General features: G+C 48.6%; 1 protein-coding gene across 1 annotated transcript; it reads right to left on the bottom strand.

Annotated features, from left to right (window-relative positions):
• Positions 1 to 66: 66 nt before the first annotated feature.
• LOC310842820 (uncharacterized protein) lies at positions 67 to 13,550 on the bottom strand (the record flags this gene model as incomplete). Its single annotated transcript, XM_083734958.1, has 4 exons — positions 13,502 to 13,550; positions 8,451 to 8,577; positions 6,839 to 8,029; positions 67 to 113 (listed from the first exon to the last, which is right to left on the bottom strand). Exons 2-4 carry the CDS (start codon positions 8,482 to 8,484, stop codon positions 67 to 69), a joined length of 1,272 nt encoding a protein of 423 aa, XP_083591084.1. The 5' UTR covers positions 8,485 to 8,577; positions 13,502 to 13,550.
• Between the last annotated feature and the right edge of the window lie 8,613 nt (positions 13,551 to 22,163).

Raw genomic sequence — 22,163 nt, 5'->3', positions numbered from 1 at the left:
GGGCCCCGTCTTCTTCCTGAACCTCCCGCTCTACCGTCCACAACAGCCTCCTGCCTGATCTTAGAACTATGTCCGGAACTCCCTACTGGACGCTTGCACAGTGCAGTGCCAGACTGGGGTCCGAGAAGACAAAGGTTTGAAAGGAAGCAAATGACACACACACAGAGAGAGAGATTTTCCACGACCCTTCCGGCCACGCTCCGAAAGAAGGCATCAAGGAAAGAAAAAAGAAATTTTCCACGATCCCTTTGGCTACACTCCGAAGAAGAGAAGGACTTCCAGGACGCTTCCGGCCACACTCCGAGAGAAGGCGTCAAGGAGAGGAAAAAGAAAAGTTCAGCTGCCGTGGAGACATTCTTCTTCCGCCCCCCTCCCACCGTACTAACTTCAGACCATACTCACATCCTTGAATGTCCCTCGTGGATCCCAGGATCCTTTTATTTGGCCGGCTTGACCTTGTCTTTGCTCCCCTGGTTGAGCTTTCTGGTGATGATTGATTACCGCCCGCAAAGAGGAGGCCAGGAGAGGAAAAAGGATCCCTGGGCTAAGGTTGCCCAGTGGCGCCCGATCCCCTCTATCTCCCCCCTCACCTTCACAGGAGGACCAAGAGTCCCTGAGCATGGTCGCCAAATTGTTAACGGAAAAATCCGAGGGCTCCCTTGGACAAAAACAAAGACACCAACCAGGATAACTTGGAGCAAAACAGCAGCCTGTAGCCTTGGCCTTTATTGAGCTGTTGCAACAGGGTGCTCCCCTCACTTGCAGGAGAGAGGAAGGACCCAGAAAAATGGTGTGCAAGGCCTTATAAAGACTTTTGAAGTTGCCACCCTGTAGATCAAGCCCACCCCCAGAAACATCATACATACATCACAGAAGGGGTGTAACCCAAGACCACCCCTCAGATACATCACACCTACATCACAGAAAGGAGGGGTTGAGGGAGGGGTTGTGGTGGTAACCTGAGTGTCCTGCCACCTGGCTGGTTCTTCCTCCCCTCCCCATGAGTACTTTCCAGGTGACAGAGGGGAGTTTGCAGTTTCCTGCCCCCAGGGGGAAGAGCTGATTATTGTCCTTTGTTCCAGACCATGCTGAATCCACTCCCATAAGCAAGTTATTTGTGATCTTGATGGTCTTCTGTCTAGGACCATCAGGGTTGGCATAGCAACTGGGCAGGGCTCCTGTGTATGTGCTGGTATGCTCAAGGGATTATGGCTGCCCTCTTTCAAACCTTCCCCATTTTGTAGACCTTCCTTCATGGAGTAAAATAAAAGTAGAACAGTGTAAATCTGATGTATGGTTGATTTTCTATGAATTTATAACAGAAGCGTAGCGTATGTAGTGTGTGAGTGTGTGAAGTTTGTACAAACTGAATGTTTGGGGGGGGGTTCCTGCGACATTATCACAATATCATGGGCTTCATCCGTTGTACATATTCTAAGTAATGTAAATGACTATAATGTCATAATTCAACATATTTTAACAAATTAACAAACCTGTGTATGGATAAAGTTTGTTTTACATTTGTTGTTTTAAAAGGCTCACTTTAAGAAGAAAACGTTACAGCTGCAGATTGCTGTCACCTGTAACTAAAATCCATGCTGCGCCTGTCTATATACATTGTAAGACTTGTTGTTCACTGCAGAAACCACTATAAGTTCCATTATCTGGATACTTCATATATGGTATGTACTTTTACAGCATGATTGTTTATATAATTTTAATTTGTTAGATGATCTTGTGGTCGATCCACAACTCTGGTCACTGCTCCCTGAGAAAAGCTCAAGAACTCTGGGCAAAGACAATGGGTAGATCACTGGCAGGATTGTTCTTACTGGGAGTAGATCTCAGTCCCTTGAAAGTTCTGTCATTGTGGCTAGTTCAAGGTACTAGCACAACTTTAATTGCCACTCATCTTGTTGATGTTAACTCATTTTCCAGTATTTTGCTATTAACATCCTAACCGCTATTGCCGTGTAAAGAACCAAAGCTTTCCTATTTAACATTCTAATGATAAGCATACCAAATGAAAAATCATTAGAATGTTAAATAGGAAAGCTTTGGTTTTCTTTAAAATAAATAGCATTTCTTTTATTTTATTTTCCCTTTGGGGACATATCCACCACATGTGGAATAAGGTTCCCTCATTTTGTCTGCATCTCCAACACTTATTGCTGATATTTATTTATTTTGACTGATTTGGATGGAGTCAGGTACCATCTAAAAATCAAATAGTATGTGGTGAATTTTAAGTCTTTTCCCATAATTTCCCTCATTTTGCATCTTCATTGGATATCCACAATCGTGTGTCCATTTCACCATCACCTCCTTCACCTCCTAGTCCTTAAGGTTCCAGTCCAGTAACAATCTGTGTGGTTTTGATAATATCTTTGTATTATTTAATATATATATATATTTTAAAAATCCGCTGTTGTTCTGTCAAGTCCATTTATTTTTTATCTGGAAAAAATTGTTTAACTGGTAATCTTTCTTTATTACTTTTGATTTCCTTTTATATTTTTACTTTTTTGTAATTTTAGCATATAATAACAGTCGTAATTATATGGAAATGGGATAATAATATTGAAATGAATAAAATGCTTAACTCACCAAGATTTATATTGTTTGCAGCTTCCCAAGAAAACTGAAGGAGATTCTCCCCTTTTTGGCTTTTACCTCTTCCCTTTATAACTGTCTCTTTAAGTCCTGCCCCACCCTCCCATTTACAGGATATCCTTTCTACAGATGTCAACGCAGACCCAACGATGGAAAACCCTCCGCCCAATTCCTCGTGACCACAAGGCTATTTATTACCTGCAGCAACACCAACAAAAGCCACCAGAGTGGCCACAGCTATCTCTTTCCAAAGATATAGACTGACAGGGAGGGGGCTGACAGTCTTTTCTGTGATGTGGGTATGATGTATCTGGGGGGGGGGTCCTTGGGCTACACCTCTTCTATGATGTATGTATGATGTTTCTGGGGGTGGTCTTGGACTCCAGGGTGGGCAATTAAAAATGTCTATAGAGGGGCTTTCATGCATTGCTCCGGGTCCTCCTCCTCTCTCCTGCGTGTGGGGGAGCACCCTGTTGCTAGTATGTCACAGGCCCGTTTACTTTCCTAGGCTTGGGAAGTGTAAGAACAGAAGTCAGTCTTATCTCTTCCACTCTGCTGTGCTTTTGCACTGTTCTTTGTCTCCCTGTCTGTTGCTGAAGAAGGGAGAGGGTGCCATTATGATCCGTTTGGTGTCGTTTGCAGTCGTTTAGTGTCGTCTGCAGATGTGATGAGCATCCCCTCAGTTCCTTCATCCATGTCATTTATAAAGACGCTGAACAACAACGGGCCCAGGACAGAACCCTGCAGCACCCCTCTGGTCACTTTTCCCAGGATGAGGAGGAACCATGAAGGAGTCCTTTTTGGGTTCGGTCAGTCAAATCCACCTAACAGTTACCTCATTCAGTCTCATTTTACCACCTTCCTCTCATAAATATCACAGAGGACTCTGTCCAAAGCCTTACTGAAATCGAGGTGCACTATTTCCACAACAGTCCACTGATCAACGAAGTTTGTAACTCCATCCAAGAAAAGAAAAAAAGAAAAGGAGAGATTTCTCTGGCTTGTCTTGTTTTTGACCCCTGGGCTCTCACTTGTGGGGTGCCTCAGGGTTCCGTCCTCTCCCCCATGCTTTTCAACATTTACATGCAGCCGCTGGGAGAGATCATCAGGAGGTTTGGGCTGGGTGTTCATCAGTATGCGGATGATACCCAGCTCTACCTCTCTTTCAAATCAGAACCAGTGAAGGCGGTGAAGGTCCTCTGTGAGTGCCTAGAGGCGGTTGGAGGATGGATGGCGGCTAACAGATTGAGGTTGAATCCTGACAAGACAGAAGTACTGTTTTTGGGGGACAGGAGGCGGGCAGGTGTGGAGGATTCCTTGGTCCTGAATGGGGTAACTGTGTCCCTGAAGGACCAGGTGCGCAGCCTGGGAGTCATTTTGGACTCATAGCTGTCCATGGAGGCACAGGTCAAATCTGGGTCCAGGGCAGCTGTTTACCAGCTCCATCTGGTACGTAGGCTGAGACCCTATCTGCCTACGGACTGTCTCACCAGAGTGGTGCATGCTCTGGTTATCTCCTGCTTGGACTACTGCAATGCACTCTACATGGGGCTACCTTTGAAGGTGACTCGGAAACTACAACTAATCCAGAATGCGGCAGCTAGACTGGTGACTGGGGGTGGCCGCCGAGACCATATACCACCGGTCTTGAAAGACCTACATTGGCTCCCAGTACGTTTCCGGGCACAATTCAAAGTGTTGGTGCTGACCTTTAAAGCCCTAAACTGCCTCGGTCCAGTATACCTGAAGGAGTGTCTCCACCCCCATCATTCTGCCCGGACGCTGAGGTCCAGCACCGAGGACCTTCTGGTGGTTCCCTCATTGCGAGAAGCAAAGCTACAGGGAACCAGGCAGAGGGCCTTCTCGGTAGTGGCGCCCGCCCTGTGGAACGCCCTTCCAGCAGATGTCAAAGCAATAAACAACTACCTGACATTCAGAAGACATCTTAAGGCAGCCCTGTTCAGGGAAGTTTTTAACATGTGATTTTACTGTATTATTGGTTTTTATGGAAGCCGCCAAGAGTGGCTGGGGAGGCCCAGCCAGATGGGCGGGGTATAAATAATAAATTATTCTTATTCTTATTGAGAAAGCCATGCTTTCATCCTGTATGTTTATATTGTAAAAACTTCAGATGAAGGGCAAATAAATTTTTAAAAGCATAAATGAGGATATTGACAAGCTTGAACTTGTGCAAAGGAAGGAGATTTATGTCTTTAATTTGGAAACCACATGACCCAGTGGTGCTGACTTGGATAAAATATTGGTGGGGGGCCAGGTAAGTCCTGCCTTGCACAATCCATCATATGATGCATGTGTGGGAATGTTCAGGGATGCAGGAAAGGATATGTTGTCAGAGTATATCCTTATCCAACTTGTGTTAACAACTTCCACAATATCAGCAGAGTAACATTCCCTTTTATTTTAAATTTGCAGCATCTGCCTTTGCTCAGGCTCGCTAGAGCCTCTATAATAACTGTTCTGGTATTTTCCCCTTATTCCCTCATAAAATAGAAGAGACGACACAGTCTTTTACAAAAATATAAAAAGAGTTTACTCACATTCTGTTCACAATCAGATCCCAGAAGGCAGACTTAGCTTAATGAAGTAACATACACTTGGAGTCTATCCCTTAAGAAGACAGTCCCTTTTTCCTCTCTTGGCTGGAAGCCAAGAGGGCATCTCTGGCTTAGTAGATGTTGTGTCTTCGATGCATGTGGTGAAAGAGAGAGATGGCTGCCCTGCCCTGTGCTTTTGTCATTACCTGCACAGGTGAGGCCACACCCACCTCTAGTTACATGCAGAGGAAGTCTGTCTCGGCCCAGAAGGAAACAGGAAGTTTACCTGCTGGCTGGACAAACATCCCTCCCCATGTGTAAACATGTTCACTCTAGGAATGTTGTACTTGACTGCTCTTGTGTTTCACAGCATGCATGCCATTAGAATGGCAATGCCTATAATAGCAGCAACTTTTTTAAAAAGTAATACTTTGAGCCCGTAGTTCACTTTCCCAGCAGCTCCCCTTGCCCCGGAGAACACTTCTAGCATTCCATCTCCTCTACCTGTGGCATTGTTCAGCAGTGGGGAAAGTGACCTCTTCACAACGGATGTCCATTTGATATGGCCCTTTCCAGGTTTTTTCCTGCCCCTTGTGTTTGTCTTTCATTTGTTCTCCTATGTGTGTTGTCAGTAGAAGCCACAATTCTGTGGGTACTCTAGGTGGTGCAGAAAGCACCTAGAAGCTGACTAGAGGTTGAAGTGCCGATCAAGCTTCAGTTTTGCGCTCTATTAATTCCAGTTAGCAGTACTGGGGGTGGTTCACATTCTGGGGCAGTGCTTTTGTCCAGCAGAGGGTGTCACAGGGCCAGCCTACTTTCCCTTTAAAGCAAACTTGGGTCTCCAGCTGTTTTTGGACTACAACTCCCATCATCCTAGCTGCCAGGACCAGTGGGAAGCGATGATGGGAACTGTAGTCCAGGAGCTGCTTGGGACCCAAGTGTGGGAAAGCCTGCTTCAAAGCAGCTTTTCCATTTTGCCCACAAAGATGGGACCTGTCCACGTTTGTATCTTCTTGTATTTTGTTTTCCTCATGACCTTTCTATGTTTGTTTTTTATTTTTTAAGAGGGCAAATTGAAAGAGAAATTGTATGGCACATTGCAGAAGAATAAAAGGTTGTGTTTGAAAAAAACACACCAAAAACTGGGGGGTGGCATCCTTAAATATTTTATTGGGGGTGGGGCAAAGACGACTAGGCCTTTAAGAGTTGGCGCCTATTCCCTACACCCACAGGTCTCAGTATAGTTACAAAATTTAAAAAAAATAACAATAAAAAACACCACATATTAAAAGGGCATTAGATGTGAATTAGCCAAAAGCCTGGTTAAAAAGGTGCGGATTTGCCTGGCTCCTAAAGCTGTATAATGGTTTTTCCGACCATTGTATGGATTCTTTGATGAGAAGTAAGATTGGCACTCTGACTGAAGCTCTTTCCACATTCCACACACTGATAGGGTTTCTCCCCTGTATGAATTCTTTGATGGGAAGTGAGATTGGAGCTACATGTGAAGCTCTTTCCACATTCCACACACTAATAGGGTTTCTCCCCTGTATGAATTCTTTGATGAGAAGTAAGGGAGAAGCTCTTCCTGAAGCTCTTTCCACATTCCACGCACTGATAGGGTTTCTCCCCTGTATGAATTCTGTGATGGGAAGTCAGATCGGAGCTACATGTGAAGCTCTTTCCACAGTCCCCACATTCATAGGGTTTCTCCCCTGTATGAATTCTTTGATGGGAAGTGAGATTGGAGCTACATGTGAAGCTCTTTCCACATTCCTCACACTGATAGGGTTTCTCCCCTGTATGAATTCTTTGATGGAAAGTGAGAGAGGAGCTACATGTGAAGCTCTTTCCACATTCCACGCACTGATAGGGTTTTTCCCCTGTATGAATTCTTTGATGGGAAGTGAGAGAGGAGCTCTGAGTGAAGCTCTTTCCACATTCCTCACACTGATAGGGATTTTCCCCTGTATGAATTCTTTGATGGGAAGTAAGGGAGGATCTCTTCCTGAAGCTCTTTCCACATTCCACACACTGATAGGGTTTCTCCCCTGTATGAATTCTGTGATGGAAAGTGAGACTGTCGTTGTGACTGAAGCTCTTTCCACATTCCACACACTGATAGGGTTTCTCCCCTGTATGAATTCTTTGATGGGAAGTGAGATGTTGCTTCTTACAGAAGCTCTTTCCACATTCTGCACACTGATAGGGTTTCTCCCCTGTATGAACTATTTGATGGGAAGTAAGATTGGCCCTCTGACTGAAGCTCTTTCCACATTCCATGCACTGATAGGGTTTCTCCCCTGTATGAATTCTGTGATGGGAAGTGAGAGAGGAGCTATCAGTGAAGCTCTTTCCACATTCCATGCACTGATAGGGTTTCTCCCCTGTATGAATTCTGTGATGGGAAGTGAGAGAGGAGCTACATGTGAAGCTCTTTCCACATTCCATGCACTGATAGGGTTTCTCCCCTGTATGAATTCTTTGATGGGAAGTGAGAGAGGAGCTGCATGTGAAGCTCTTTCCACATTCCACGCACTGATAGGGTTTTTCCCCTGTATGATGTCTCTGATGCTTAGTGAAATTGGAGCTATGAGTGAAGCTCTTTCCACATTCCACGCACTGATAGGGTTTCTCCCCTGTATGAATTCTTTGATGGGAAGTAAGGGAGGAGCTCTTCCTGAAGCTTTTTCCACATTCCATGCACTGATAGAGTTTCTTTCCAATGAGATTTTGTTGATGGGAAGTGGAATGGGAGCTCTGGCTGCAGCTTTCTCCACACTCCAAATTTTTATGTGGCTTCTCCTCCCTGGGGATTTTATCGTGGTCACCTTTGCTCTCAATTTCCAATTCATCAGAATCTGCAATGGAGACAAAAAGGGATTAGAGCCTCAGGAACAAATGGAGAAGAAATGAAACGAGTTGGGTGTGTGTTCATTACCTGTGTTGTTTGTCATTTTACCAACATATTTATTATTAGATTCTGAAGAGTTGTTGAATGTTGTTTTCTCTGATATATAGTAGTGGTCAAAATTGTGGAAGGTTGAAGCTGACACTGAAGATGGCCTGGGAAGTTCACACCAGCCCAATCGTGGTAGATAAAGCAATATTTTGATGAAGATTGTTCAAAGAAAAAACTGTAAGTTTCTGTTTATTGTGGGGGTGTTAGATTCCCAGGTGTTATGGGGGCAATGTTGAACTCTGTGAAAATATATGAGGTTGGCCCACAGACGTATTTTTTGAATTTCCAGGCAGATATGACGATCCCACAGGGAGCCTTACCAAGAGAGGCCAATATCCCACGATTCTCCTCCATGACGTCCTTATGCAGAGCTCTCTGGTCAGGATCCAGCAACACCCACTCCTCGTCCGTGAAACGAACAGTGACATCTTCAAAGCACACTGGACCCTAAAAGAAAAAGGGAAAATGTCCTCCTCTGAGACAGCAGAAATATGATCTGCTACACAATGCTCTGTTGTTTCCTTCCTAATAATAATAATAATAATAATAATAATAATAATAATAATATATTATTTATACCCCGCCCATCTGGCTGGGTTTCCCCAGTCATTCTGGGCGGCTTCCAAAAAACACTAAAAGACAATAATCTCTTAAACATTAAAAGTGTCCCTAAACAGGGCTGCCTTTAGATGTCTTCTAAAAGTTTGGTAGTTATTTTTCTCCTTGACATCTGGTGGGAGGGCGTTCCACAGGGCGGGTGCCACTACCGAGAAGGCCCTCTGCCTGGTTCCCTGTAACTTGGCTTCTCGCAGCGAGGGAACCGCCAGAAGGCCCTCAGCACTAGATCTCAGTGTCTGGGAAGAACGATGGAGGTGGAGGCGCTCCTTCAGGTATACTGGACCGAGGCCGTTTAGGGCTTTCAAGGTCAGCAGAAACACTTTGAATTGTGCTCAGAAACGTTCTGGGAGCCAGTGTAGGTCTTTCAAGACCGGTGTTATATGGTCTCGGCGGTCGCTCCCAGTCACCAGTCTAGCTGCTGCATTTTTGATTAGTTGTAGTTTCCGGGTCACCTTCAAAGGTAGCCCCACATAGAGCGCATTGCAGTAGTCCAAGCGAGAGATAACCAGAGCACGCACCACTCTGGAGACAGTCTGCGGGCAGGGAGGGTCTCAGCCTGCATACCAGATGGAGCTGATAAACAGCTGCCATGGACACACAATTGACCTGTGCCTCCATGGACAGCTGCGAGTCCAGAATGACTCCCAGGCTGTGCACCTGGTCCTTCAGGGGCACAGTTACCCCATTCAGGACCAGGGAGTCCCCCACACCTCTTGTCTCCCCAAAATAGTAATTCTGTCTTGTCAGGATTCAACCTCAATCTGTTAGCCGCCATCCATCCTCCAACCACCTCTAGACACACAGAAATTTCACCGCCTTCACTGGTTCCGATTTGAAAGAGAGGTACAGCTGGCTATCATCTTTATACTGATGAACACCCAGCCCAAACCCCCTGATGATCTCTCCCAGCGGCTGCATGTAGATGTTGAAAAGCATGGGGGAGAGGACGGAACCCTGAGGCACCCCACAAGTGAGAGCCCAGGGGTTTGAACACTCATCCCCCACCACCACTTTTTGGACACGGCCCAGGAGGAAGGAGCGGAACCACTGTATGACAGTGCCCCCAGCTCCCAGCCCCTCACCACGGTCCAGATGGATGTTATGGTCAATGGTGTCAAAGGCCGCTGAGAGATCCAGCAAAACTAGGAAACAGCTCTCACCTTTGTCCCTGGTCCACCGGACATCATCGAACCAGTGCGACCAAGGCAGTTTCAGTCCCAATATGAGGCCTGAATCCCGACTGGAAGGGATGCAAATGGTGCACTTCTTCCAGGCGTGCCTGGAGTTGTTCAGCAACCACTCGCTCAATCACCTTGCCCAAGAATGGAAGATTTGAGACTGGGCGATAGTTAGCCATATTGACAGCATCTAAAGATGGTTCTTTAATAAGCGGTTTGATAACCGCCTTTTTCAGCGGTTCTGGGAAGGCTCCCTCACAGAGAGAAGCATTCACGACCCCACGAAGCCCATCTCCCAGCCCTTCCCGGCTAGCTTTTATAAGCCAGGATGGGCAAGAATCAAGGAGACAGGTGGTTGGTTTCACTTGTCCAAGCAGCCGGTCCACATCCTCGGAGGTAACAGATTGGAACCGATCCCACACAACTTGACTAGACAGGACACTAGCACTCTCCCGCCCCGGCCCGGCTCCCACGGTGGAGTCTACCTCTTCCTGAATCTGAGCGACTTTATCTGCAAAAAAACTTTGCAAAATCATTGCAGGAGATCATGTGGCCCATACTGGGCCCCGGTGTAGCAGGTGGTTCCACTAAATTGCGAACCCCCTGAAAAAGTCTCCTGCTGCTGTTTTCTGCAGATGCAATAGAGGCGGCGAAGGAAGTCTTCTTTGCCGTCACTACCGCCACTTGGTAGGCTCGACATTGAGCTCTAACCCATGTCCTGTCAGCTTCAGAATGAGTTATCCATCACCGGCGCTCTAGCCATCTCAGCGATTGTTTCATTGCCTTCAGTTATCAATCTAGAAATAAAGTAAGCCTCTTTTGGATGGCCATCTGTCTTGGATGATCTAGCAGATTCCTGCATTGCAGGGGGTCTCTTGACTCTGGGAGACAAGCAGAGAGGGTGGCTTCTGGCAGAAGGAAGAGGGAGCCACCGGTGGCTCCTCCTTCTCCTGACTCACCTCAGCCTCTCGACTTTCCTCTCCAACTTGCCTCCTTCCTCTTCTGCCTCTGATTCTGCACTGCATTCTTCTACAGAGTCTCCCAGCTCACTAAGCCCTGTTTCCCCTTCAGCTTCTGACACCTCCTCTTCCCAGGCTTCTCCCTCTTCCCGCTCATGCTTCCTCCACTTCCACTCCTTCGGCTCTGAGCCATCTTCCCTTCCTGGTTCCCCGGCTTCTTCCTCCCACCATTCCTCTGTGCCCAACCAGTCCAAGATACTGCTCCATCCCTCGGCCTCTGTCCCCACAAGGCAGCTTCCCCTGACCTGATCTGGTTCCACAGCCGCTGCTTCCCTTCTGCCCCCATGAAAAGGCGGATCAGGAGGTCTTTCCGACATCCTTCTGCCATCTGCAAGAGAAAAAAGGTAAGCAGGACGCCTGGAGTGCCTGTTTCTCACAGGTGAAACAGGGCATCTCTAACTGCAGATGGGCCTTTGAGAAAGCCTTTCCTGCTGAGAGCATTTGGAGGTTTGTGCCCATTTCATGTTTGTTTGTGCAGAAATACATCTCTCCTCCTCTGGACCCTTCTTCCCAACTGTCTCCCCCAAAACAAGATGAAAAGAACCCTCAGATGATTTGGAAAACTACAGAACGAGACCAAATGGAGAAGAGCCTCCTTCCTCCTTACCCAGTGACCTCTCTCTGGTGTCCAACGGAGGCCTCTCTGCCTCACAGGAATCCAGGTCCATTTCTGCAAAGCGATCCTTTCCCTGAAAAAGAAACAAGGATTCAAAACAGAGAAAGGGGAGAAATGTAGGAAAGAGAATAACAAAGACTTGAAGGGTGTGAGATCTCATTCCATGGATGCTTTCCAAGAAAACGGATGGGTCATCAGCAGACCATTATGGGATGTTCTCTGTCCTGTTTGGAGCCCCTTGGGAGTATCCAGAGGAAAGTCTCTCTCACCTGCTTTCTCTCCTCTGCCTGACTCAGGAGGAAACCTTCGGCCAGGGCCACCGCCTGGGAACTGGTCTCCGCTCCGCATTCCCTCACCCAGCTCTCCATCTCCGGTGGAAGGACAGCCAGGAACTGCTCCAAGATCACCAGGTCCAACATCTCAGCTTTCGTGTGCCTTTCCGGCTTCAGCCACTGGTGGCAAAAGTGGTAGAGTCGGCTGCAAACCTCTCGGGGTCCTTTGGCCTCTTGGCAGCAGAACTGCCTCAACTGCTGGCTCTGCACCTCTGAGCGGAGGGTGTCCTCCTCACCCAGAATCTTCTGCACAGAGTTTTCCCAGAACCCCCCACTGCTCCCAGTTTGGCTGCCATGGTCTCTTCCTGCTTTGGGGCCAGCTGTGTCTCGCACATCCATCTGTGCTCTCAGGAAGCCTCTGAGAGATCGGAAGGAACCCTTTGGTCTTCTGCCAAGTTCTGCCCGTCTTAATGAGGGGCTCTAGGAAACCCTACAAAGCAAATACATTGTTCTGTTACAGAATTTGTAGGACGAGGGGGAAATGGTTCCCTGAGCAAGCATGGATGAGTCTTGCTGGGAACCAGGGCTGGACTGCTCCGCATCCCAGACCATGAGCTATCTTTTTGAAAAGAAAGAGGAGGAGGAAGAGGAGAAGAAATACGTCTCTAGCCTTCTAGCAATGCAAAATGTGGAGACAACTGAAGGGATTTCTGTCAGATTAATCAACCTGGTTTCTCCATCCTTCCAGTCAATGCATGAAGTCAGAACCGAATGACAAGGGAGTCATTTGTATCTTGTGATAAATGGATGCTTTTCTCTGGTGGGGGTCTCGACCTGGGCGTCCTCTGGAGTTGCTCCCCACCCCCACCCTCACCCTCACCCCACCTCCACTCCCTGCTTCTGTCTCCTTTTCTGCAATATCTGCCGCTGTCCAGACAGATTCGTGGGGTGAGGTCTCTTTTTCTCTCTTCTGAGGGCCAGGAATGTATCTGGCCAACCCCCAGAGGGCCAAGTGGGCGGGGCCAAAGACATCTCCCTTGATTTTGTTGTTGTTCTATTAGATAGCTTAACACAAACTGGTTTGCAATGCAGCAGCCAGACTATGACCTGGGATCCCTCTCTTTATTCCTGGCCTCTCTTTCCTACTTTTCCTTCCTTCCTGCCCGTTGTTTTTTTTTTGGGGGGGGGGCTAGTCCACCTCCTCCTCCAGCTTTGGAAAACCATTTGCACATGTTTCCTCTGTTGTGCTATGAGGCTGAGCGATGTCACACAGAGTTAAAGAGCCAGGGACTTCTTTGTTTTAAAAAGGGAGATTTTGTGGGAGTCAGGGATCCTCTGATCTGCAGGAAGGAGAGCGTGGCAGACCTGGCCCCTCCCTGGCAGGACCCTCTCCTCCTCCCTGACTTGGGGTCCCCTCCTGCAGGAGCAGATCCGGCCCCCCAGGCACCCTCTCCTGCTGCAGCCCTGGGACCCCCGTCTCCCCACTGCACCCTTTGGGGGGAGAGAGAGGAGACTCGCCCATAGCTGGCAACCTTCCCTTTTTTTGCGGGAAATTCCCTTATTGCAGCGCCGTTTCCCGCTGCTTCCTGCTGCTATCCCGGATTGGTAGATAGGTGAGGCTGCTGATCCCTTATTTTCACATCTGAAAGTTGACAGCTATGGACTCACCAGATCCCAGGAGGGGGCAGCGATTCGGCCCTTGCAGGAGAGACACCAAAGTAACACCCCCCCCCTTCCTTGCAGGAAAGGACTGGGGAGGGAGGGGCCTTGGCTCTGGAGGACCAGCCCCCTCTTGCTTCCTGGCCTCTCTAGGAAGGCAGCTCACTTCCCTTTAACCCTTGCCAAGCCGGGTCCCTCCAGCTCAGCCCTCTCTCGCTTGGCAGAACCTCAGATTCTTATTATTTTTTATGGATTTAGGGGGGCAGTTGCCACCCTGGCTACGCCCATGCCCAGATATCCTTTGGGGGGGGGGTGAGGCTCTTGGCTGGACTCTGAGCATCTCCCTCCCTTGGCCAGAAACCAGAGGAAGAGCCTGCAGGGAAAAGGGCTTTGCAGGAGGCAAGGCAGCTCCTCCTAGAATTCAGGAGGGGAGAGATAGGAGGGGATCCCAGGGTCATCTAGTCCAACCCCCAGCAATGCAGGAATCTCAGCTAAAGCATCCATGGAAGATGGCCGTCCGGTCTCTGCTTAGAAACCTCCAAGGAAGGAGAGTCCCCCACCTCCCAAGGGAGACCTTTCCCCTGCCAAAATGAGTAATAATGAGTAATAAATTAAATGAGTAAATGAGTAAAAATTTCTTATGCGTGCTTTTCATACTAATATACAAAAGTATGCCATTTCCCCTTCCAGAAATGCTCAATTGCTAATTCAATGGACTTAAACTGGATGGCTGTTGTTATTATGTTTAGGGAAGCTTTTAATATTTGATGGACAATTGTATTTTAATATTTTGTTGGAAGCCGCCCAGAGTGACTGGGGAACCCAGCCAGATGGGTGGGGTATACATTATTATTATTATTATTATTATTATTATTATTCATCAGGTGAGTGTTCTCCTTTCAAAAGAGGCAGGTGGAATCTCCACGGTTGCTAATAGTATAACATTGTAAGTGCAGGGAAATATGGGGAACCCTAGATTATCTGCTTGGCATGCAGAATGTCCCAGGGTCAGCCCCTGACATCTCCTGCCAGGGCTGGACAAAATCGCTGCCTGAAACTCTGGGGAGCTGCTGCCAGTCAGTGTAGACCAGGGGTCCTCAAACTATGTTCCGCGGGCCGAATCCAGCCCTCCAGGCTCGTGAATCTGGCACAATTCAAAGTGTTGGTGCTGACCTTGAAAGCCCTAAACGGCCTCGGCCCAGCATACCCAAAAGAGCGTCTCCACCCCCATTGTTCTGCCCGGACACTGAGGTCCAGCTCCAAGGGCCTTTAGGCGGTTCCCTCATTGCGAGAAGCAAAGCTACAGGGAACCAGGCAGAGGGCCTTCTCGGTAGTGGCCCCCGCCCTGTGGAACGCCCTCCCATCAGATGTCAAAGCGATAAACAACTACCTGACATTCAGAAGACATCTTAAGGCAGCCCTGTTCAGGGAAGTTTTTAATGTGTGACATTTTTGTGTATTTTTGGTTGCTGTGGAAGCCGCTTAGAGTGGCTGGGGAAACCCAGCCAGATGGGCGGGGTACAAATAAATTATTATTATTATTATTGTTATTATTATTATTATTATTATTATTATTATTATTATTAATTGCTTTTGTTGTTGTTGTTGTTTAGTCGTTTAGTCGTGTCCGACTCTTCGTGACCCCATGGACCAGAGCACGCCAGGCACTCCTGTCTTCCACTGCCTCCCGTAGTTTGGTCACTCATGTTTGTAGCTTCAAGAACACTATCCAACCATCTCGTCCTCTGTCGTCCCCTTCTTCTTGTGCCCTCCATCTTTCCCAACATTAGGGTCTTTTCCAGGGAGTCTTCTCTTCTCATGAGGTGGCCAAAGTACTGGAGCCTCAGCTTCAGGATCTGTCCTTCCAGTGAGCACTCAGGGCTGATTTCCTTCAGAATGGATGCGTTTGATCCATGGGACTCTCAAGAGTCTCCTCCAGCACCATAATTCAAAAGCATCAATTATTCGGCGATCAGCCTTCTTTATGGTCCAGCTCTCACTTCATACACCACCACTGGGTAAACCATGGCTTTAACTATACGGACCTTTGTTGGCAAGGTGATGTCTCTGCTTTCTAGGATGCTGTCTAGGTTTGCCATCGCCTTTCTGCCAAGGAGCAGGCGTCTTTTAATTTCGTGACTGCTGTCACGAAATTTATTATTATTATTATTAGGTAAACGCCACCAGTGTTGTGGCGGTTATACCAATGAAAGGCCAGGGGTTTTGCCCGGGGACGGGGAAGGGTTGTCTTTTGGCTTGAAGCGTGAAATTGAGTTCGGAGTTAACCACGCAGCTAACAAATTATTTTAGGAAGGCAAGTCCAATACCAACTGCCCAAACTTTGGCACGCAAAATGCCCTAGAAGCCAACCGTAATTGCTAAATTGGAATTCACGGCACCTAGCACTTTAACTCAACTGATTTAAATTAACTTACTCTGAGTCACACCAATTAAATTCACAATTTGACTGTAGGAAACCTTAGCCATTAAATTAACTCCCTTTGCATAAGAACCAATTAAAGTAAGGAATTGACCGCAGAAAAACCTAACCCTTAGCAACTAAAAATATATTAAATCCATCCTGATCACGATTAAATTCCTAGCACTTTTGTAACTCCACAGAGAAAGAGCCCTTATAACAACCCCCCGAGCAGCTGCATGGTAAGCAAGCACCACCCCCCACTGGGACAGCAGTTGAACCAAAAAAGTGCGCTTGCCAGAACCTAATTAAATCAAATGCCGTATGCTGAAACTCCGCCCTTGTCCTTATGTTCTTATAATTAAAGCGCGATGAGAAGTTGAAGCCGATAAGCTAGGGGTGGAGTCTATTAGCCTCTCCCAAGATGGCGCCGATAATCACCGTAGCCGAGGAACCATGTGGTTTACTCAGAATGGCGACGCTGCGTCGTGCCACCCCGGCAAGCGAAAAATTAATATAACAGCTCGAATCGGTCAGTGGTAGCCCTAACACGCCGCTGCCCCTTTTTTCCTCCGTTCGGGTTCTCGTGAGGGAATTTAGCTCCAAAGCCCGAAGAACGCTGCGCAAGACGAACCTGAGGCGGGGAATTGCCACACTTAAAATGGCCGCCTTGATCAACCCCCTAACACACAGGTAGGGCACCCACGTGGGCCTACAGCGAGCGACGCTGTGCCGTGTAACCTAGGCAACCGGGAGAGGGAATTCCCTCAATAACCGAAGAACACCCGTATGCGCCGCTTAATAAAAATTAAACCAGATTACAAGAAAGGGGGACAGTCCCGCAGCCCGTTAAACAATTAACCCAATTGGGCCGCCCGAAACAAATCCAGCCCCCGGGCAGTGCTCCCCAATACGGTACCACCTCAGACGGAGGGTGCTTAGCCGCCCAGGAAGCGGCAGGCAGGCGCCCGGGGAAGGTAAGGGGATGCCGAGATAAAGCACCTCGAGCGCCGTTTCCACGCCGATGTCGTTGCACGCTCTGAATACGCTTCCGCCAGCGGCAACAGGAAAGAAGCAGCGAAAACAACCCTAAAAATAAAAAAAAAAACAACCAGCGATTTCAGCTCTGAACATGGAAAAAAATATATCTGGCAAGAGCCTGGTCACCACGAGGCCAGGAGCCCGTTGGCTGGTGGCCGCGATCTGCCGGTCGGAGCCGAAAAATAGAGCTCGTGGAGGCAATAAGAGAGCTCGCTAGCGATCTGAAGGAGATCCAAATGAAAGTGACCCGAAGCAACCCAAGCCCAGCCAGAACCCTGCGCGTGATTTCAGTTCTTTCAAAGGCGTCCGGCAGCGGCTTCTTCGGTGAGGCGGCAGTGCGTGTATGGCCTGGCGCGCCCGGGGGTCTCAGAGGGCTACGCACGGGTCGCGGGTGAAAAGACAGACCGACTAAGAAGCGAGCGGAGAAGCAGTGCGAAAACTGGAGCAAAAGCAGCAAGGAGCAAATCCTGCCCGTCAGCATCGTGAATCTGGCCTGCATGACCATTTCAGAACACGCCAAGTGTCCGAGGTTCAAAGCATCTCGGCCGGCCGCTCAGTCAGTCCCCGTGAGGTACATGCCACTGGCGTGGTGGCGGCTCTACCCATGAAAGGCCAGGGGGTTTCACCCGGGGACGGGGAAGTGTTGTCTTTTGGCTTGAAGAGCGAAGTTCAGGTTAGTGGAGGAAGGCAGACTTGGGTTGATTCGGTTTCATTACGTGGACGTTTAAAGGTGGGAGAAGGAAGTACAGTCCTATTTCTGTGAGTGGCATAGGGGTCTTTCCACTCATGTGGTTTACATGCTCTGAAAGCTGGGATCTGTTTTGATATTTCAATTTTAACAGGATGGAGTTGTTAGATAATTAAGCTTGACTAATTGGTTTACGACCCCAATTAGGTGCAGTTTATAGCGGTCCGGCACGCTCCTCAGCCAAGCTGCGCTGATCTGCGTCTCTCCAGTTTCGCCTTGCAGAGTAAAAACACAGCGGAACAAACTGTTGCTTGTTGCTTAGATCCAGGCAAACACATCAGGCACTTGTGTGTCCATTTTATCAGTCCTTTTTGCAGCAGAATATTTACAACTCAGCATTTTTCAGATACACTCTCCCGGACTTCTAGCACTCATGGCTAATGGCTGCTGTCTCTCTCGAAGACACAGAGACAAGTAAGGAAAAAACTCCTCCCACCTTCCAAATTACACGTCAGAATGTGAGGCGTCACTCAGAACATCTTAACCCTGTAAGTTCTGAATCCCAACACCCCCCTCTCGCCGAGCATTCTGACGAGACCTGTGGATGTACCTTTGCAGACCTCTGTGAGATCAATCCCTTCCCTAATGCCTTGCGCCCTCTCCTGGCGTTCCTGTCAGGCATCTGTGGAACATCCTCACAACTCTCAGATTCGCATTGTGCGAAACTTACCCACGCACCTGTGGCCTGATACCTCTCAGGTGGAATACCCTTCGTTGTGCGACTGGACCGCCTGGGCACAAACTCAGGTATTTCCTCGGACTCATTGTGGCCAGTAGGTGTGTCCTCTGCATCACGGGATTCCCCCTCTGACTTAAAGCGTCTTCGAATCCTTTGCATTACACTCACAGGAGAACTAGGCTCACTCTTGGGTTCTCTTTTTACAACTTGTGGAGATGCCCCATCCTGTTCCTGACTTTGGTCAGTGAACTGATCGTCATCAGCAGACTCAGCTTCTCCTTCCTCCTCATCAGAACCTTCCTGCTCTGAATCAGAAAGACATTCTGAGAGAACATCACGCTTTGCAGGAGTCTTTGACCTTTCATCCTGCTCATAGAATTCAGCGTGTTTACTGATCAGCAGCTTACTCTGATCACCTGATGGGTACGCAAACCTCCATGCTTTAGAAACCGGCTCATACCCACAGAAGATCATTTTCTGGAACTTGGGTTCACCTGGCCCTCGCAAAGCCTCAGGCACCGGCACAGATGCAACAGACCCAAAAGAACGCAGAAAGTGAATCTGGGGTTTCCTGCCGTGCAACATGAAAAAAGGTGTGTCACCTACCATTGAATTGTAGGACCGATTCCAGGTGAAACTCACATACTTAATTGCCTCCATCCAAAAACTTGGAGGTAACCCAGAGTCTGACAGCATCACCTGTGCAGCCTTAACCAGAGCCTCACTCCTGAGCTCTGCCACCCCCCTCTGTTGAGGAGAAGATACCTTGTGACGTATCCCTTTCTGGTGAAAGAACGTCTGCAAAGCAGACCCAGTAAACTTTGCACCTCTGTCACTAGTGACCACTTGCACTTTGGTGGAGAACCTTAGTTCCACCTCCTCAACCCAACTTTTAATCAGCTGTGCTGCATCTTCCTTGGATTTGAGAGCATGAGTCCAGGAGTTCTGCGAAAAACTATCCTGCATCGTCAGCAGAAACCTGGCCCCTCCCAGACTTGGTTCCTTCATGGGACCCAACAGATCTATGTGCACAAGTTCAAAAGGTTTTGTGGTTACCCTCTCCACCTTTGGGTAACTGCACCCTTTTACCTTTGCTTGTCTGCAAGTCTCACAATTTATGGCACTTCCACATTCCTCAATTTTACAGCCTTTGGTGCATTCAGGTAGCACCTGTAGTTCTTCAAGAGAACTATGAGCTGTCTTCCTGTGCCAAACACATGCACATGAAACATGAGTGGGAACTGTAGCACGCAACGCTTGTGCTTTCTTAACCTTCCCCTCACCCTCCAGAGGCGTTTTAAGAATGAAGAGATCATTCTGCCCCTTTTTAACTTTGACTAGCTGCTTCCCTCCTTTGGAGATTGTACAAGCATCATTCTCAAAGGAAACCTTAAACCCCCTTTTTAACAAATAAGGGACAGATAAAAGACAGTGATTCATCCCTGGTACAGTGCAAACCTCCAACTCCTCCTGCAAAACAGAAAGAAAGATTTTTGCAACATTAGTTACATTTCTTTTTTTCCCATCTGCAAACAGAACAGTTTTTCCAGCTGGAATTGCCTTGCAATTCCACATCTCGACAGCAGGGGTCTCTGGAATCAAGTTGCGGTTTGCTCCTGAATCGATTACAAAGCTTAGTTCAGTGTCTCTCTCAGAGCTGTCCTTCAGCATTGCCGTAGCAACAAAAGTCTCGCTGCCCCCTCCCTCTGGGCGTCTGCAGCAGTTCTCTCTGGTTGCCACGTCAACCAACTCCCCCTTGTTCAGGACCTGACCAGCTTCAGTAGAAACAACGTCCTCTGTTGCCTTGGAGACCGGACTGGCCTCTGCTTTCCCACGCAACTCTTTGGGGCTTATCTGGACTTTTTGCAGGTGGCTGGCCTTGAAGCGTCTAGCTCTCCGCAGCTTCAAAGAACCCAGCTGACGACGAAAACAACTCTTGGTTGCCTTTGGAAAACAAGCCGTTTCTGAGCTTCCACCGCTCACTGCCCCCCCCCCACTGCTCTCAGGGCTCCCAGGACGTTTTCCTGCACCCCCTCTGGTGGGTAAAGGGCTCCCAACGCTTGGCCTCTGGCCTGGCTCCTCACACAGGCACGGTGCAGCACTCAAACAGCTGCCAGCAACAGTCCCTTCGTCCCCCTCTGGGGGCCCACAGCTTCTCTCAGCTGTGTGTTGGCTCTCAAGAATGTGCCCAGCGCCATCTTGCCTCTCCCCTTCGGATGCAGCCGCGTCTAGGCTCTGGTGTTCCACTCCTGCTTCACAAGCCTCACGGAGTGCTAGCCATGCAGCCTCAGGCCTCTTGGCATCTAGGACAATAGGCTTCAGCGCATCACTTACATTCTCTGCCAGAAAAGCTAGCACGCATTTCTCAGCTTCACTTAGGTGTGCAGCTGCCCCAGCCACTTTCTGTGGCGGCTGGACTGCCTCCCAAAGGCTTTCTCCGACCAATAAAAGTTCTACGTGGAGGCTCCACGTCCACCAGCTTTCACGCGTCAGCTTTTCACATGGCAGCTTAAGCTTGAAGCCATGCTTCTGGAACTGCGCCATCTTCTCCCCCAGTGCCCCAGCTTACTCACGTATCAGCAGCCTCCGGCACCTGTCTCTGGAGAGGCGATTCTCAGCTGCTCTCAGCTCTCAGCTCTCAGCATCAGGCAAAACTCAGCGTCTTTCAGCCAGCTGCTCTGCCTCAGAACGCAGACCTCCGCTTTCGGTAGCGTCTTCCCAGCTGACCCAGCTGACTTCAGAGCAACAGCTTTTATGGCGGTAATTAGGTCCATAACCTGTTAGATAATTAAGCTTGACTAATTGGTTTACGACCCCAATTAGGTGCAGTTTATAGCGGTCCGGCACGCTCCTCAGCCAAGCTGCGCCGATCTGCGTCTCTCCGGTTTCGCCTTGCAGAGTAAAAACACAGCGGAACAAACTGTTGCTTGTTGCTTAGATCCAGGCAAACACATCAGGCACTTGTGTGTCCATTTTATCAGTCCTTTATTGCAGCAGAATATTTACAACTCAGCATTTTTCAGATACACTCTCCCGGACTTCTAGCACTCATGGCTAATGGCTGCTGTCTCTCTCGAAGACACAGAGACAAGTAAGGAAAAAACTCCTCCCACCTTCCAAATTACACGTCAGAATGTGAGGCGTCACTCAGAACATCTTAACCCTGTAAGTTCTGAATCCCAACAGGAGTGGAACCGGATATTGACCATCTTGTTAGCCTGCGGCAGGGGGCAGCAACCTTTCTCAGCCATGAGGCGGTCCACCGTCCCTCAGACCATGTGGGGGGCCAGACTATATTTTTTTGGGGGGGGGATGAACAAATTCCTATACCCCAGAAATAACCCAGAGATGCATTTTAAATAAAAGGACACATTCTACCAATCTGAAAACACACTGATTCCTGAATTGTCTGTGGGCCGGATTGAGAAGCCGATTCCGCATCCGGCCCCTAGGCCTTAGCTTGCCTACCCCTGGCCTGGGGAGCCACATTCTGGTTGAAGGAGGCCAGTATTGGCCCCCAAGGCTTGGGATGTCCCTCCTCCCCTACAGTAGGGCTTGGAATCCAGGAGAAAACTCTTGGAATAGCCTTGCCAGGTGCTCAGGGACGGACTCACCTGTCCCCATGTCCTTCTCTTTGCAGATGTGCTGCGGTTGCACATCCCTCCCCCAGGGGTGAGTATTGGAGAGAACCAGAGCAGGGATTCAGACCTGTCCTCCTTGCCCCCCACTCTGCACTCTCGGATGTGGAGAAGCCCTCCCTTCGTGAGGAACTGACTTTGTATTT

The sequence above is a fragment of the Podarcis gaigeae genome (assembly GCF_964106915.1).
Source record: "Podarcis gaigeae genome assembly, chromosome: 4".
Classification (NCBI taxonomy): Eukaryota; Metazoa; Chordata; class Lepidosauria; order Squamata; family Lacertidae; genus Podarcis; species Podarcis gaigeae.
Note: the sequence above shows the minus strand (reverse complement) of the source record. Positions and strands in the feature narration are given on the sequence as shown.